The sequence below is a fragment of the Aythya ferina genome (assembly GCF_964211825.1).
Source record: "Aythya ferina genome assembly, chromosome: 3".
Lineage (NCBI taxonomy): Eukaryota > Metazoa > Chordata > Aves > Anseriformes > Anatidae > Aythya > Aythya ferina.
Window position 1 is genome coordinate 99,104,823 of NC_140298.1, and position 18,622 is coordinate 99,123,444.

The 18,622-nt window shown below is 37.1% G+C and overlaps 2 protein-coding genes across 4 annotated transcripts in view; one reads left to right on the top strand and one right to left on the bottom strand.

Moving 5' to 3' along the window:
* SH3YL1 (SH3 and SYLF domain containing 1) overlaps positions 1-2,122 on the bottom strand; it is a 46,040-nt gene extending 43,918 nt beyond the window's left edge. For both annotated transcript variants that reach the window (XM_084516010.1, XM_084516009.1), the window contains exon 1: positions 1,994-2,122. In XM_084516010.1, coding sequence (XP_084372136.1) covers position 1,994 — 1 coding nt within the window. In that variant the 5' untranslated portion in view covers positions 1,995-2,122. The remainder of the gene's footprint in view (positions 1-1,993) is intronic.
* ACP1 (acid phosphatase 1) lies at positions 1,795-17,522 on the top strand. 2 transcript variants are annotated; one of them, XM_084516015.1, is made up of 7 exons: positions 1,795-2,097; positions 2,255-2,394; positions 9,402-9,475; positions 9,756-9,869; positions 13,600-13,661; positions 16,158-16,263; positions 17,150-17,522. In XM_084516015.1, exons 2-7 carry the CDS (start codon positions 2,352-2,354, stop codon positions 17,225-17,227), a joined length of 477 nt encoding a protein of 158 aa, XP_084372141.1. In that variant the 5' UTR covers positions 1,795-2,097; positions 2,255-2,351; the 3' UTR covers positions 17,228-17,522. The 2 variants fall into 2 exon arrangements, with proteins under 2 accessions (XP_084372141.1, XP_084372140.1); XM_084516014.1 differs by lacking the exons at positions 1,795-2,097; positions 9,756-9,869 and adding an exon at positions 9,587-9,700 and having other exon boundaries at positions 2,238-2,394.
* Positions 17,523-18,622: the final 1,100 nt, after the last annotated feature.

Here is an 18,622-nt window from a genome sequence, read left to right on the forward strand (position 1 = left end):
CATACACTGATTGTAATATGTTTGATGTGTAAACAGTCAGTACCAAAGGGGTTGGGGTGCTGCCCACCAAGCAAAACAAGTAGCATGACCAAAGCTAAACCAGAGCTAGGAATTCAGTTCTGCCCATCTCTCATGTTAAATACAAGACTTGGTATGCCATGTTAAATTTTGATTGGGATTTTCCCCCTACCCCCATACCTGAATCCCAGCTTTGGTTGGCTAACTCTATTTTAATCACAAAGAATAAGCTTCCAGGCAATCCCAGGAGATAAGCAAGTATGCAACAAAGCTTTAACTAAAACAAAGCTGTGCTTTTGAGAACAAAACCCTAAAACCCATCCTGTTCTTCTCACCGGGGACAGAAGCACAGAGAAAACAAGAATGTGGCCGACTACAACTCCCATGTGCCCAATAATCCCATATGCTACAGTAGTAACCTATGAGAAAAACATGTATTTGGGCACCTTAACAAAATACAGACTCCTGCTACTTCTTGTGGAAGGCGCTTCTATCAGTAAAACTATGGGCATCATTCTGTCCCTCATTTCCTCTTCCCATACATATCCCTAGGCACACAGATCAATAACAAGTTATTAATTCCCACAATGAATATGAATAGTTTCTACAATAATCACACAAGAAGCAAGGAATAAAGAATGGCTTTAAAAAGCAAACAAAACAACATGACAAGTGCTTGACATGTATTACTAAAGCATTCAAAGAGCCCTGGCTTAGCTAAGCTCCTGCACTGTCTTGCTTACAGTAGTGTTTCTATCCAGCTGAGTGACAGAGTTTACGCTTCATAGTGCCCTGGCATGACAGGCTCTTTGAAAACAATGTACAGGATGTGTTAAAAAGCTAAGTATAGACAGCTTATGTCAGAGATAGTAACTCCTAGCGGTGAGGAACACTGATACAAGCCAAAGAACAACAGGGAACTTCGTTCCAGCTCACTTCAAAGGTCTGAAGTTAGCATTGACTGGACCACGTGGAGACCGTGACTGTCCTGCTGCTGACGGCTGGGAATGCAGAACCATGCTTCAGAGCTAGGCACACCTACGTGTTACACACTTGGTGTGTGTTCATACAGTGGGTTTTACATGAAATCCAGAATTGTTTTTGGAATAGCTCAGTCGGAAAGGACCCACAGAGATCATCTAGTCTCAAGTGCTTGCTTCTATATACTGTCCCACACTTCCCCGGTCCACAAACACACAGAAAGGTAGACGGGAGGTATCTCTTTTCCAATGTTGACACCTCCAGACACCTCACTCAATGGAAAGCGTGAATAAAGGCTTCAGACAACTGAAATGGAAGAATTATGTGGCTGGCTCTCCTCACCCTGCTCCCCTCAAAGAGGACACACCTGAGGCCATACCACAGCCCCTGTGGCCTCAGGGCCCCTTAGAGGAATAACAGAATCATAAAGGTTGGAAAAGACCTCCAAGATCATCAGGTCCAACCATCCCCCTACCACCAATGTCACCCACTAAGCCGTGTCCCTAAGCACCAGGTCCAACCTTTCCTTGAACATCCCCAGGGATGTTCTCCACCACTTCCCTGGGCAACCCGTCCCAGTGCCTGACTGCTTTTTCTGAGCAGAAATGTCTCCTCATTTCCAACCTGAACCTCCCCTGGTGCAACTTGCAGCCATTCCCTCTAGTCCTATCACTGGCTACCTGTGAGAAGAGGCCAACGCCCAGCTCCCCACACCTTCCTTTCAGGTAGCTATAGAGAGCACCAAGGTCTTCCCTGAGCTTCCTCTCCTCCAGACTAAACAACCCCAGTTCCCTCAGCAGCTCCTCACAGGACTGGAGGCATTTCAGCCGTGCCTTTGCGCTCCACCACCAGCCCAGCAGGAACAACACCGCACCAGGCGCTTCCCGAACCCCTCTACCGAGGAGGCTACAGGGAGAATCCACCCCCTCCGGGGCTGTCAGACCAACCCCAGTGTCGGCAGCCCCCTGACACCGGGACCCCCCGGGATACTCACTCCTGCCCGCCCGGGACGCCTCAGCCTCAGCCTCAGCCTCAGCCCCGCCGCTCTCCTCAGCGCCGCAGCCGGGGCGGCCCCGCGGAGCCGCTCACCTGCCCCAGGTGAGGCGGGCGGGGCCGGGGCGGCCGCCCACCGCCCGCCTGCCGCCGCCAGCGGGCGGGCCGTGCCCTCCCGCCTCCCCCAGCGCGTGTTTTTTTTTGTTTTCACGGTTTGACTTTATTATTATTATTTTTTTCCCTCTGTTTTCTCTCAAATCAGGCAAAAAACGAGGCCGGCTGTAGTCGTAAAGCGAGGTGGCGCGACAGATAGCGAGGCCCCCCCTCCCCCGCCTCCTTCCTCCTCCCCAGCGGAGAAGATGGCGTCGGGGGAGGTGAAGTCCGTGCTGTTCGTGTGCCTGGGTGAGCGGGGCGGGCGGCTGGGGTCGGCGATCTGGGATCGGGTGCAGGGGTCGGGAACAGGGATCGGGGACAGGGATCGGGGGTAAGGGGGCCGCTGGAGTAGGCGATAGGGTCGGCGCGAAGCCGGGGAGACACGGTGGGGCCTGAGGTACGAGGAGCGTGGTGGGGGGCGGACATGGGTCTGTGCAGTTCTGGCCATCGTGGAAAGAACTGAAAATAATAAAGTCTTCTTTTTTGTTGTTGTTGTTGTTTTTGTTTTGAAGAGCTGCCTAAATGGAGAGGCAGGCAGCAGGTTAAAAGAAAATTAAAGCGTGTGGCGTGTGTTTAGTTCTGAATCTCATTTCGTGAGAAGTCATGGAAACGACTGTGGAGGGATCAGAAAGGGTTTGGAGGCTTTCCAGAAGCTCAGGACAGTTGGTTCCCAACCAGCACAGCAATCTTCTGCTTCCTCACAAGCACAAAATGCCAACCCGACCGCAGGGGTTACGTGGCCATGCACCTTCCTGGGTACATACTTCCCCAAAACGTCCGCTCTCTCTCAGAGATAACAGGCTGGAGGGCTCGCAGCTCTGATCTAGTAGGGCTTTTGATATTGTCTGCCACCTAGCTTTTATAGTCTTACTTATATGCTCGAATTTCATCCCTGTGAATCCTTGGCATTTTGCCAGTTTCATTACAAAACTATTAGCTAATATTATTTATTTAATTATTTAGTTATTTTTGCTAAGTGCTTTTTTGCTGTTGTAACAGGAGAAATCGGGATTAGTCAAACAGCAAAACAAGTTTAGTTTAGTAAAATATGTTTTGATATTTACCTTACTGTAAAAGCAAGCTGTAGTCGTAACTTCGGGAAAAACATCCTTTAGATAAGGAATTATCAGTTGGTGTATGTTTGGGAGCCAGTGGCCTACATAAATATCTCTGTATAAATATCTCTGTATAAAAACATCATGTTAACATGCATGCAGTATGTTCTAAGGGCAGTGGTAGTCTTTATAAAACAATTCCTATGTATAGACAGGTCTATAAGGCCACGATGGTGATTTGCACTGTAACACGTTGAGACAATCCACTTGGGACTCTGAGCAGCCATCATTGACAGAAGATAATTTAGGTGTAGAGTGATCTATGATCCTACATTTGAGGAAAGAATGAACAAATTAAAAAGGGCTGATGTTTACAAGATGAAATTTTGAAAAATAAATGTTGCAAATATCTTTGAAATTTCCTCTTTTCTGTTACAGGGTTATAAAAAATACAATCTAATGGTATGTGGCATGTAACATACAAGCTAATAGACACAAAAGGCTCTTATTTTTTGTGGTCAAATAGGTATTTCAGTTAAGGCAACTTCTGTCTTCTTCCTCCAAAAAGTTTGCTTAATATTTTTAATTAGTCTTGAAAAGCAATGATTATGTCTTAATAGTTGTTCCCCCCCAACTTTCAATTAGAATAACCTATGTTTATTGCTGAAAAGACTGTTGAGTAGATGTCTTGAACTGACTTTACCTGTAATATTCCTTGCTAATTAATGAAGTGTATTAGTTCAGATGTTCTCCCACATTCAGCAAGAGCAAATCCCCAAAAGTACAAGCCTTCATGAAAAATTATATTTTCTTTCTACATTATTTTGAAAGAAACCTGTTATTAAAATATCCATTTACTCTATTCTTTGTTTGTAATGAGGTAAACAGATATTACACAACAAAATATAATCTAGTTAATGTGCATAATTACATTAATGATAAGAGTTCCTCATCACTAAGAAATAGATGGAGGATCCAGCAGCATATTTAATTACAGAATATGAAAAGGCACCTGGAAATATATATTTTTTTTCATTTAAAGCAAAGAATTAACATTGGAGGTGGACCAGAAAGCAATTTTCTCTTTTTACACTTACGTAGCTCATCTAATTAATGATTGAGCTCTAGAAATGAACTTAATATGATGCCATGTTATATAAGTTATGCTCTTTGTGACTTGTCCACTATAACATAACAAGCTGTATGGGTATCTTAGACCAGAAGTTGGTGTCCATGCATGGAGGAGTAGTTGCTAGACAAATGGTTCAGCAAAGTGATATGGGGAGTGTCCAAAAGTTGACAAAAAAAAAAGAAGTTGGTGTTTGTTGTATGAATGAGCATTCATTGAGTATGAATGCTGCCATCCAAAATTGCATAACATCTTTTCTAAAATGACAATGAATTTATTGGGTATGAGGAAACGACACTTCTCACAAAAAGGTTTGAGTTTCCTGATTCAGTTGTCACAACCCAATATATACTTTTAAATATAGCCAATGAGAAAGCAGTAGCTTTGGTAAGACATCAAAGAGGTCCTAAACAGCTGCTTTCATGAGGGTTCTCAGTGAGCTGACAAAAAGAACTAATACAATTTTTGGATCAAGAAGAGAATGGTAGAGAGGAAAATGGTAAGGAAAATACCTTACTTCTGTGGTAAGATAGCTGTTTGAATGCAGTGTCTTGTTTAATCTGTTTCAGAATGATACAGGAGAACTAGAGAGTTGAAGGCATGGTCATAAAAGCCATCTTAGAATAGGAAAATAAGATTATGGTGTATGCCTAAAAATAGGAGTCAGATTGTTGCGGGTGGGTGCTTATGCATCGAGAACTTATTTTTACTGAGGAGCTTTTAGCTTGCTGTGAAAAGAAAGCATAACAATCCAGTAGTGTCTGCAGACAGGCTTGACTGCAGAGAAGATACGGTGATATGACTGGGAACCATGATTTGAGTACGTGATGGCATGGAGTAGGGAAGTTTTGAACACTTGCTGCTGAGGGAGGCCTGATGGTAAGTTATTGGACAATGCAAATTACATTAGGAAGTAGTATGATAATGACTTAGATGAACTGACTACACATGGAATTGAAAGTGGGTTTTTAAATGTGGGAGGATGAAAGCTAGTAAAACTTCTTCCTTTGTTATTCCATCTGCTGTTTGTAACAGAAGAGAAGAGCATCTGTTCACATTTGGGGAAGACAAAGAATGTGAAAGAGTTAGAGAGCGGAATAAGGAACAATGACGATACAAAACAGATTGAGAGAGTAGATGATAAGATTGGCAGTTTTGTAGAGACGACCAACAGGCCTGAGCTTGAAATGCAGTCAAGTTGTCTTTCCTGATGGGAGAAGTGATGTTTCTATTTCTGTACAGGAATAGACCAAAGATTAAATCATGGACTGGAAGAACTCAAAAACTGAGCTGGCTGGGTAATAGGCAGTAGAAGTCTTGTCCTTGGGAAATGAGTGGGAAAGCATGGCTTTGTAAAAGCAGGCAACAGTTTCGGTACTGATTCTGTAATTGAAGTTTGTCTTTCACCCTTGAATCATTATATTTGATGTTTATAGGATTTATTTCAATGGGAAGGCTCTTTCTGGGTACCTTGGATCCTATATGAAGAGATGGAAATCTAAAAAATGAAGGGAGGAGATAGAGATTCAGAGAACTTCAATACCATTACCTTATACATAAAGAAAGCATGATTAGATCAGTTAGAAGGAGACTGATCAGTGAAGGAAAAAGGAATACCAGAGGAGGAGAAGATTGATAAAATCAATGCTAAGGAAGCAGTAGATAACATATAAGGAAAATATGTTTTAAGTCCAAGGAGGAAGGTAGTCCTCCTTTGAATCTTTGTGAAATTTTTCCTTTTGTTCCACAATTATGACAGTCAAACCTTAGCTTAGGAAATATGGAGCATGTGCAAAGAACCTCAGTGAAGACTGAAGAGACAACAGTGGGTTGCAAAACTGAATATAAATGGATAGAAGTTATCCTGTGGGAAAGGGGCGATGACTATAAGAAATAAGAGTTGCAGTTTGCATGTGTCACAGTAACGTTAAAGACGGGATGAGCTGTAATGTCACAAGGAGTATCACAGATAAAAATAATTTGTTAGGATGAAAATAATACTGCAGAATATAAGGAGAAGAGAGCTGTTAAGTCAGTTCTGGGATTCTGTCCATAGTCCCTGTGAATACACTTGAATGGTGACAATGATTCTGCAGCAGTGTTAATTAATACCTCTGGTAATACCTGGAATGTGTTGTCATGGAAGACATAAATTTTTAAATTACAAATTAAGTTACAAATATTTAATAAATTATGTGACTTCAGTTCCTAGGCATTGCTAGAAGTATGGTAGTTATATATGTAATCAATGTTTGTGTTGCCATTCGTGGTGATACCTGATGTGGTATGATCAAAGATATTCAGACATTTATTTTAAGTTGTGAGCACATTATAGAAGAGTGAAAATGATTTGGAACAAGTCAGAAGGTGATTCAAGTCAGATAAAGGAGAAGGTTAAACAGAAAAATCTGTGAAGATTTTATTTCAAAAGTATCATTCTGAAATTCTGGAATTACTGAAATATTAAGCATAGTAATTAAATTTACTGATCATGCACAGTTACATGGTAAAATTCATACAAAGGAAAAATAACATACAGGAAGAACTGAATGTCCCCAACAGCTGGTGTAATGGAAGCAGAATGTAATAGTTTGGAAGCAACGGAGCAAAAGAGGGAATGGGCAGATTAGAAGTGGGTAGTATGACCCCAAATTTGATACTCGTGAAGGAAGCAGATGTGATCACAGAAGTTGTCTTAGGTTGTTTTCAAAAGGACTAAGTAAATATTTGGGGACTTTTTATTTATTTATTTATTTATTTAGTGGACCAAATTGATTAAAAAAGAAAAAGAAAAAAAGAATCCTGGAATATCATTGGTTTTATTTGCCAGTGTTTGGGAATTCAAAATTATTGAATTTATTTGTTTAAATTTGGCTTAACAGGAGCAATTAGATAAGGGTAAATTAATTTCAAAAGGAGGCCAGGAGCTCAGTTTGTTTAGATTAGCACAACTGTGCTTGACAAGAGCTTTGTATCTGTTGAAGGGAAGGAAAGTTTTTAAGCTACAGAGTGATGTTAACCAAGACCAAATGAGCATTGACTTCCAAGTATAAATATTAAGTGGGGATTGGAAAGGTTCTGGCTACTGCAGGAAATGAGTTTCTGGAGCAGCCTTTTAAGATAGATGATGCTTTTAAAAGAGAGCCTAATGTGTTTATAAGAGATGTGGTGCCGTATATGCCTGCAGTATCAGAGGATTGGACTTGCTGACTACAACGGTTCTTTTCTGTCTTAAGCTGGATGTTGCCATGTTCCATTCCTCTTAAAATTATAATTTAATGCTTAATTCATTCAATTAAATTAAGTGGTTTTTATTTCTATAACCTACCACATTCTTTATCATTTTTATAATAAATATTAATCTCTGTTCTCACTTTATAAATGCAAACAAATTTTAACTGTTTTATTTTTCTTTCAAGACCAGTTTAGTTTCCTTGCTTGGAATAAGCTAGTTCAAGTAAAGGAAATAGTATGTTTTCCCCTGGAAAAAGATTTGCCATCAAAATTAATTTAATTCATTCTATCATTTTGGTGTACTCTAAAGCTTTGTAGTTTTACTTCCCACCTACTTTTTTTAATAGTTGGCATGACTGACAACAAGTTATTTAATTATGACCTGGAGGTCAAAGCAGCTTCTTCCTCTTTAGTAGTGAAATATCCACCTTGGTATTTTGCTGAGTGCTTGATCTGTAAGTCTTTTGGTGTCAGCAGTTTAGTTCCATTTGTGGGCATTTTTTTAAAAATTTTTTTTTTTTTTTTACTGTTTGAAATTTGGAAGGAATTTAATCAGTAGCAGAACTGATCTTTGTATTATTATTTTTTTTAAGGTATAGAATTGAGTGCTACCACTTGTTATTTCATACTTCATTGATCAGAATTCAGCTATGAATGAACTATGGACTATCATATTCTTTGATGGAAAGTGGAAGTTTGTATGATTTATTGTGGATGTGGATAATGTATCAACTATAAATATGCATCTAGTTTCTCATATGAAAGGATGAAAGGATAGGAAGTTCAAGTAAAGTTGAATAGGTTTATTTATTTATTTATTGAGATGTTTTTCTTTTTTCAAAGACTGTTTTTGCATGCAGGTTTGGGAAGTGGTTAACCCAGCTACATACAGCTTCAAAATAGAGCAGAAATACTTTGGACCTATTATTTCGTTTTTTAAGTATTTTTATTAGTAGTATAATTATTTTATTATTGGGCACTACTTCATTGTTGAAATAGTTTCTGAAAATAAGGTCAGATCAACTGGCTGGTGTAACTGGTTGCCACTGGAAGGCAAGACTGAGTTTCTATTTCTGAAATTAGTACAGGCACCTTAGGCTGACTGACAGTACTTCAGCTTTGCCATGTTACCTTTCATTACTAATCCTCTGTATTTTGGACGAAAAAGAAAGAAAAAAAAATCTTTTCCTGAAGTTTGTTGAGAACTTGTTTCATTGACTTCTCTTTTGGGGGTGAGGAGTTGGGGGTGGAATTAATATTTGGAAGCTGCTTTTGTTGAGGATTCAGTTTGACCTGAAGTGACTTCTCATCAGTGGTCAGGAGGATTTCTACTATGCGTTCAGCCGTTTCAGTAGTTTGGTTCCATCCTGGTGGTGGTTGTATTTTGGAATTGTCCAAAAGGTTTCTGTTAACAGGTGGGTAGTAATGTAAATATTTGAGGCAAATATTTATAGATTCTCCAGTAATGCATTAGTTGAAATTTGCCAGTGTGGAAGAACTTTGCTGTCATTTAAATTTTGTAATTTTGCCTGCCTTTTGTCTTCTGTGATCACAGAACCTCTGTGAAGGAGGAGAAAAGAGAAATGTGCTTACACAATACTCCTCCTATTTATTTTAACAAGTTGTATGTTTTCATATAATAATACGTGTTTCAAGAGACTAATGGATATTATGTTTCCACTCTTGCAGAATCTGAGTTACAATAACATCAGCAATCCACATTCTACCCAAGTAAATAAAAGTCTTTCATCTGATCTGTGCTGACAAATCCACACAGTTATTGATTTTTTTTTGTTTTTAATCATCTTAAATTTTACTTTAATCTCCTGTTTCTATAGGAAACATTTGTCGATCTCCAATAGCTGAAGCAGTTTTTAGAAAACTTGTAACTGATGAAAAAGTTGAAAATAAGGTAAGCTGTTTATTCCTGTTCTTGCCTTTGAAATAACAGTCTTGTAGCCAGTTAGTACAAATATAAGCAGTGTGAAAGGAAACATAAAAATGTAAATTTGTTTTTCTGTAGTGGAGGATAGACAGTGCAGCAACATCTGCCTATGAAATAGGAAACCCTCCTGACTATCGAGGACAGACTTGCATGAAGAAGCATGGCATTACCATGAATCATATTGCCAGGCAGGTACTGTACTTTAATTTTCTTTAAATGTGTATATGTATTTGTTTTGTTCTTACAGTGGATGACAGACAGTGCTGCCGTTTCAGACTGGAACGTGGGGCGCTCCCCAGATGCAAGGGCTTTAAGCTGTCTAAGAAATCATGGCATTGAGACAGCACATAAAGCACGGCAGGTAGAAGAGAGTATATTTTCTTTCTTGTTCATACCCATGCTTTCTTTAGTGCTAACCATTACATCACAGAAGTCATTTGACCAGTGCGTGGTTAAGCATCAGATAATAAATACTATGTGCAGTTTCTTAAAGGACTCCCAAGTGGCCTAACACTTGCAGTTGAGGTTAGTGAATTTCTTGTTAAGTTTCATTGGAACTATAACTAAGAAGTATTGGAGCAGCTTTTCTGTTAAAGAAAAATCCTACATTTGGGTGTTTAGTATGATCGGCATTTTTATGAAACATTTTTGAATAATATTAAAAAGTGGACTTAGTGCACTTAGAAGCATCTGTGATGCTTCTTTCAGCGAGAAGTTGCATTGTAGCAGGTCCAAAAAGAAGCAGAATGCCTGTTTACCCATCATAAAAAGATTCTGTTCTTTCGTGAATATCTTTATACTAAGGCACTCAAACCCAGGATAGATAGTACAGTTGGTGGTGACTTCAGAGGAAAACATACCCTTGAAACATTCTTAAATCAGAGATGATTTTTTTCCTTAGTGAAATCCTCTGTTTTACCAAAGCTCATCCCAGTTTTCATTAACAAAAAGTTTAGTTCCGTGTGGCACTCCAGAGAGATGGAAAATAAACGCGCCTGCATCTATTTAAATCATTCAGACACTCAAATAAATGCACATAACTTACTTGAGTTAACTGTTCTCTGGATACAAGATATTCCTTTAGGACTTCACCTTTACTTAGCTCGACTTTATGTGACTACTTCATCTACTGACAAAACGATCAAGTAGTCTTGTTATTGTCTTTCTTTTCTGATCCCTTCTGAATTTTACCAGACCTTCCTGAGGTCATATTTACTTTCTTCACTTTCAAGGAGTGCATGGTTAGTTCTTCAACTTTTTAAAATAAATTCCCTCATTAGTCAATTGCTCTCTGCTGACCTTTGCTGATGCTAATCTCTGTTATGTAATAATGCAAACAGGACTGAGCATAATACCATTCCAGATTTTTAATGTTTTGCTATTAGAATAATTAGTAGGAAAGGCCTGATGTTGTGATCTTTTTCTGGTTCTGGAGTTGTTATTTATTAGTGCTTACAAACAGCGTTGTTTATCATTATGCAAGCGAAATGGTACTCAAACTAATCACTCAGTGTTTCAGTCACAGTAGTGCAACGTGTTTGTATTCTTAAAAGATGAGACTTGGAAACTTGAGAACTGTCCTTGGGTATTACTAGACCAGTTTGTGGGCACTTAAGGCACAGCAAAGCATCCAAAAACATCTGATCCTCTTGCCTTGAAAGAACTCTGAGGAGAGGGAATGAAAACACCTTAATGAAGTTATTTGTTTATATGTCTGGCAAATGAAAAGATTTCTGAAGTAGAAGAGAAACGTTAAATATGCAAGGAAGGAAAATTAAAAAGAATGAGACAATAAATAGAAAGAATAACAGGATGAAAATTTGTGTAAAATCATCCCAGCACAACCAGCTTCTTTTATTAAAAAGCAAAAATACAAAAATTGAGTCCCTGAACTGCAAGTAACTGTTCGTTTTGCACTGATGTTAACTATGTAAATCCAGTATTTTTTTCAAACTTCTGTCAAATAGTCTCTGCTGATACTCCAAAATGGGTAGAGCTGACGTGGTCTTGTAGTACCTCCAGAAAGAGAGGGACTCAACAGCGTAAAGTATGGCTTTGCAGAATGGTCAGGTTAGTACAAGCAGAAGTGTATTTGTTTTACTTGTAGACACAAACTCAAGGATAGAATTTTGTGTATGATTATGCTGCTTCAGAACAGATTGAGAAAGATTTAACCTAGGAGCTGCAGAAATAGAAAGGAGGGATTTTTCTTCTCTCATCTCCAAATACTGTCGTAAGATGACTACCTCCTACAATTATCCTCTTCGTTCTTGTGGGAAACTTACCCAGTGAAAAGCACTTTCCTTCATGTAATTTTGTGCATAATTATCATAATTATGGATTGTATCTCTTCTTTTAATCCAATAGCTACCAAAAGAATGATTTATATAAGATAGAGTGTTAAACTGGTTACATCCTACATAGGTGATGTTCATCATACTGATTGTTCGATCAAACTTTAAATAAAAAATGCAGTATAAATATATATATGTATATATAAAATGCTAACATTTTAGTTGATGGTACATTGCTGTCTGTTTATACACCCATTGAAATTCTCTAAGCTCGTAGTCTTCGTGCACAAAAGAGATATGAATTCATCAGTTTCGCTTCCATTCATGCTGAGGTCAAAATTGATTTCAGTATGACTCATATCGAGCATTTGCCTTAATTGTGAAACTGAGATTAGAGGAAGGTTGTATTAAACATTGTTTCATAGTTGGATAAATTTGAAGACTACTGCATCTCTCCTTTTTTTTTTTTTTTTTTAAGGCAGAGAAAAGAGATTACCCTTCTGAAAATAAAGGCAAATGCTTAACAGACAAATTGGAATGATCATGTGTTTCTCCACTGATGGTCTTTAATAATGGTTATATGTTTTGGTTTTTTTTTGGATACTACACACTTTTTCTGTGTAGTTGACTGCTTGAGCTTGCCGCTACTTCTCAAAAACGTACATTTATTTTTACTGCCTGTTCAGGTCCTTCCCCACAAATACCAATTTTCTGTAGTTTTGAGGAATATCTTCATCAGTATTTACTGAATTATGCTTTTTGTATCTCGTATCTATGGAAGAGCACAAGCTAACCAGTAGTAATCCTGTTATTAGGACAGCATTTGGATCAGTGTTAGTGCTGATTCATAGGGTAGTAACTGTCATGTTCTCAAAGTATACAAAGATTGCGAAGTGTGGCAGGTGTGTTTTACCTTTGATCTTTTGCTTTTTGTAATTTTTGTCTGTGTCTGCACTACAAATAAATCTATGCCAACTTAGTTTTCACAGGGGCACTGTTTAGCTGTGTAGAGCAACCAGAAGAAGCTTGTAGAGATTCTGTTAGAGTTGCCAGGAAAACAGAGCTATTTCTACTGTAAAAATATTTTCTTAGGTCAAAGGCACAGCATGAATACAGCAAATATTTTTACTGTGGTAATAAACAAGTCTGCATTAGTTTTCACTATTAACCCTTTCTTTTCAAATGCTCCTCCCTTTTGCCCCTCATCCAGTTCTCTTGGTGTGAAATGTTTCATTTAAGGCCTAGTCTAGCGATAATTTCTGAAAGTCTTTTCTTATGCCCTATTATGCAGCAGCACTTAATTTGCTGTTTACACACAAATAAGCACTTTGCTATTTTTTCAAATATGTAAATATTTTTATAAATTAGTAGCTTATAGGATAATATGTCTGTTCTCTTGCTTCTTCATTTCTCTAGCCCATTCTTCCCAGACACCTGCCAGAAAAGCTTGTACTGAAGAAACTTTCAAAGTTTTTTCATTACAATACTACACCTAGGAATATGCGTGAAATGCAGTCTTTAATGTGAACTCATAGATTTTATTCCATTTATTCTTCCTGATTATCAAAGTATCAGTAAAATAGCTAACCCACTTTTGTGTGGGAAAACTTGTAGAAATGGATAAATAATCATGGCGGATTTAAAATACCTTCAACTATTGTACAAGTTGATGAAGGATGTGCAGTTTCACTCCTTATGTGTCTTTTTTAATAAATCAGAACTACGAAACTTGAAAATACTTTTTCCTCTTTTTTATAATCATAGTTTGTAGGCTAAAACATATGTTTTTAATTCTAGATTACCAAAGATGATTTCCAGAGCTTTGATTATATACTTTGCATGGATGAAAGCAATCTAAGGTAATGTATGAATAAATGGAACAAATTAATTTGGATTGCTTGTAGTGCTAGCTCACAAGTCACTTTGAAGATGTCATGTTTTACTATTTAGCTTGTCTTGTTTTGGGGGGTATTGTAATGATACTGCAATAGAGGGATTCTTCATTTCTTATATGTTTAATGAGCTAAAATTCAGTGTTTAATTAGTGTTATACATGCCAGTCAAGATTAAGGAAAAGGAAGTTTAGTATGCTTTGTGTTACACAAGTGTAGCTGATGCCTGTGTAGTTAAGAACAAGGACGCTGTCTTTTGATCCAAGTGATCTGGTTTTCTGATTACATAGGATCTAAAAGACACCAAAAACCTGCAAGGGATTAAATACGTGTGCCTCCCTTCCCCCCGCTCTTTTTATTTTAATGGAAATAGCGAGCTCAGTAATAATTTAAGTCGTTAGCTGGGGGAAATCTTGTTGTTTGCTGCTGTTTCCCATGGTTTTAATTAAGTGCATCTTTGAGATGAGTTGAGTTTAAGAAAGATTAGGTGAAGTAGATGCCTAGATAATTTAGATGTCATTAGCAAAATTTCTACTTAATTACATACGTATTTATGATTAGGATTAAGGAAGAGAGTTTTAATAATCGCAAGTCTAAGTGTTTTTAAAGACTATAAACTGTAAACCTAATAAAACAAAGAAAGAAAACCGTATTAGTAACACTTAAAGACTTTAAGAACCAGAACCTCTTTTCTGAAGGAAGTATCATTTGTTGAATTTTCCAGAATGTTTTGAGTGACCTCTGTTATGCCTTTTATTCACGGATGCCGTGCACTAAAACTTGGCTTGATTACAGTGCATCAGGCGAAGAGGTGACTGCTTACTGTAGTTTCATTCACATTCTTAAATTGTTAATACCAAAGTAAGTTTTCATTTATATATGAGCTGTAAAGCAGACAAAACATAACAACTATGACAGAATTAGGGGTTTTGCTACTGCCACACTTCTAAGTTTCATCTTAAATGTGAATCTAATTCAGCCATTGTCCCAGGAATACATGTTTGTAGCTGGTTCCAGGTGCTGATGGAGTGAGTGCCTGTCATATCAGAAAAGGGAGATAAGGAACATCTCTTTTTCTGTAGTACCAGAGCCACTTGGCCCCCTCCTGTTCATTAGGTGGTATGCCAAAAGACTTGAAGCAAATGACTGTAATTGGGTGGATGTATAAGATGACAGTCTTCAAACATCCTTCTTGTCCTCTAAAAATAAAAATGTTGTCAACATGCAGAGGGCTGCCTTTCTTTTCTTTTCTTTTTTTTTTTTTTTTTATAAATCTATAAATTCAAGCAATAACTTCTTACCTGATAGAGTCCTGACTTTTATTTATAGAAAAGCAGTATTGTAGTCTCACTGCTGTTTTGTCTATCTAAAAGCTATGAAATTAATTTCTTCATTAATTAGAATTAATAAATCAGAAATTAAGTTCTTGAAACTGATTATGCTTATGACTAAGTATGTATATTTTTTTTCCTATGAACTATAAAAAGTACTGTCAGTTGTAGTGTACTTTGCATTCTATTAAAGGGAATGTTATACTTGATATATGCATCTCATCCATAGGACTGTATGAAATTTAGAAATACAGTCTGTGCTTTCGGAAGCCCTGCTCAGTACTTAACTATTAGAAAGAATATTCTGCAGAGAATTATTTCTTATTACCAATTGCAAACCACTTTAAACTTTTTCAACACTGAGTAAGTAAAATGATGATTTGGTATAGAGATATATAGATAAGTTAAAAGAACTTAACATGTTCCAGCTGTTTGTCAGAATCATGGTACTTAGCATCTTTTAATCTGAAGGTGATGAGAGGTGCATTTTAACTGCATTTGGGGTGATGGATGGCTGTTTGTAAGTATATGGGGAAAAGACTGGTTCAAAAAAAATATGCTCTGTCAATGGGAGGCAATGTAAAAGATGTGATGATTGCTAAAATGTTAAAATATGTCAAAGGGAAGACATCTAATGAATTTATTGTTCTCTGCTAACTAACTGTAGAAGGACTTCACAGGAGTTAGAGGCAGCATCAAAAGACCTTGCAACATACCAATTAAGAAAATTTTTAACCCATGAAGGAAGCTTCCTCAATTTTGAAAAAAAATATGTAGATAATCTTCATTATTGTTATTCAATGTGAGCTAAAGGTGGACATTGAAAATACTAAATGAATTATTTGAGGAAGAAGGTGATAAACTTACTGCTAAAAGCTTCTGTTAAGCCTTGAGTTAAGTGCCTGTTTTCTTATACTCTGAACTAAATTTACATATGCCCTTGATTCTCAATTAAAAAAAAAAAAGAAAAAGAAAAAAAGAAGGAAAAAAAAGGAGCAGCATAGAAAGTCGACAGAATTAACTGAGTTCAGAAGGATATTATTTTCCTGTGTTCTCTAGAAACATTAATATCTAATACCAACAAATTCTGAAGAGAAATTGATAACATTTACTTTTTTTTTTTTTTCTCCAGAGATCTGAAAAGGAAAAGCAACCAGGTTAAAGACTGCAAGGCCAAAATTGAACTACTTGGGACATATGATCCACAGAAACAACTTATTATTGAAGATCCATACTATGTAAGAATTTCTCTGGTTAGCTTGATTAAAAATCCTGTATGTATAGTACATAACCTTGCTAGATCCCGCAGTTTTCTTATAATGTTTAATCTGATAATATGCAAAGCCAAATGTTTTTTGTTTTTTAAAGAATTAACAAACCAATATAAACTACTGAAATATGAAAGGAAACCATCTTTATTATTACAGAAATTATTTAAGTTCATAATGCACCTGTATTTTGAATATTAAGTGAAGCTCTCCATGGTCAGTGTCCTTGCAAAGATAACATAATTAGGAAAAACAGAGACAAAGATATGGGGTAGTCAAAGATGTTGAATAATATTAGCCAAGAGCAATCAATTAGATTAGTATCCTTCAGTTTAGGACAGAGAAGTGGAAAAAGATGTAGTGGGGTTCTGTAAAACTGGTATTAATGGAAGAAGGTACCAGTAAGGAATTGCTATTCATTACACAAGAAGTAGAGAACGTCAAATGGGTTTGTAGGAGACGTGTTCAAAACAAAAAGAGGTATTTGTTTCCACATGGTGCTTTGTTTAACTGTGAAACTCAACATGACAGGATACTGTGAATGTAAAGAAGAAAAAAAAAAATAAATCTTATAAGGGCTTCAAAATTGAATGGGGAAAAAAAAAAAACATGAAGGAAAGATCATCCAGGGCTCCTGAGTACAAAGAGCGTTCAGCTATGGAAATTCCTGAGACACTGGTAGCTCAAATTAGGGAGGAAACATGCTACAACTATTACCATGTATTTGTACTGTTCTTGTTCCTTAATTCAAGTTATTTGCCATTACTGACAACAGAAAACCAGCTTGCAAAATGTTTTTGTTTGAGATGGTATTAGTATACTTACATTCTTTTTCCTCTTTTTTTTTTTTTTCTAGGGGAATGAAAAGGACTTTGAAACTGTTTACGAGCAGTGTGTTAGATGCTGTAAAGCATTTTTGGAGAAGCCTCATTAATGCTTCATCATTTTGTTTCTAGAATAAAATAATTAGCTTCTCCTGAAATATGTAAGGTTTACTTGATTGATGTATTTAAATTGTAAAATTATGCCTCTTCTGTAGGTTGAAAACTTTTTCAGTTTAATTTTTATTGTAGTTTTTCTGTCATCTAATTAGAAAAACATAGAGAAGTTTTAAAGTTGGATTAGATGATCAACCATTTTCTCACACATTAATGTAACAAAGTACTTGTTCAGAATAAATTTATCTGTTAACCCTTCCAGTGCTTTCTCAGAAGCACTGTAAAAAGTAATGTCTTGCTTCTTTATGTGTTATACAAACCAAAATTAGGTCTTCTTATTGTGCCATTTGTTAATTTAAACGAACTGGAAACTGTGAAATGATAGTTGATGTGTGTTAACTTAGGCATGTTATCCTAGTATCCCTAGACAACTTTTGGAATGAAGCTGTTTCACATGGAGCCTGGTGGACAAAAAGGGACTGCCTGCCACAAGACAGGCATGGTTTTGACTGTTTTGACTCTTAGCGTTATTTCAGAGCTCAAGCAAGTAAAACCTGTTGTCAGGATCCTGTGAAAATGGGCTGTTGTATAGTTTTAAATGCTCAGCTATCAAAGAAGCAATCATTTTGTGCTAATAGATCTTTGTACTAGTTAAGATGAAATCAGAAATAGTCACTGATGTTAATAGGACTTCTCTGGTTCATCTGCCTATCTTCTTGTGGCCAACTCCTGGTACACTGATATAAGTACATACAACGTTAACATTTACTTTCAGGACAAAACATGTCAGCTTAAAAGCTGAAACATCAAGTGTACGTTTTGTATCTCATAGTAGTAAAATACTCAAATCCCTGCTATATTCCCAGTTTCTGTATGAGTGACAGACCATATTTTCAGATTTACCCGGGGGAATGGATGGCTTGTCAAAAGCGTATAGTTCAACCTGAAGACAGACCACTTGTATGTAATATAATATGCAATATGAAGCTGTATGAAAGCCAGTAAATAGAAAGTTCTGCTCTTGGACAAAAACGGAATGCATTGTAAAAATCCATGCCTCTTTGTCTGAACATCACATTCAATCTCTGCCTAAGGCAGAAACATAACTGAGAAATGTAATATAACTGATATGATATTTTATTCAGAATAATGCTAATACTAGTATGAATTAGCATTACCACATGCTCTATAAACTCTATCTGTAAAATTTACTTTGTTATTTATTTAGTTGTGTTGTGGTTATTCTTATATCTGCCATCCAAACTAATAGAATAGCCTCTAGACTTGTCACCTCCTTTCCTTCTGGGAGAGGGATTTGCATAGAGGACTGTGTTACTCTTGGGGAGGGAGGGATTCTGGTGTCACTGTGCATATGCTGCAGCCTTCAAAGT

What these genes read in the sequence shown, in the direction of transcription:
- ACP1 (XM_084516015.1), top strand. Translation starts at nt 2,352, where the DNA reads ATGGCGTCGGGGGAGGTGAAGTCCGTGCTGTTCGTGTGCCTGG. An exon ending in CGTGCTGTTCGTGTGCCTGG is followed by an intron (nt 2,395 to 9,401) that starts GTGAGCGGGGCG and finishes CTGTTTCTATAG; the next exon opens with GAAACATTTGTCGATCTCCA. An exon ending in CAGCACATAAAGCACGGCAG is followed by an intron (nt 9,870 to 13,599) that starts GTAGAAGAGAGT and finishes TTTTAATTCTAG; the next exon opens with ATTACCAAAGATGATTTCCA.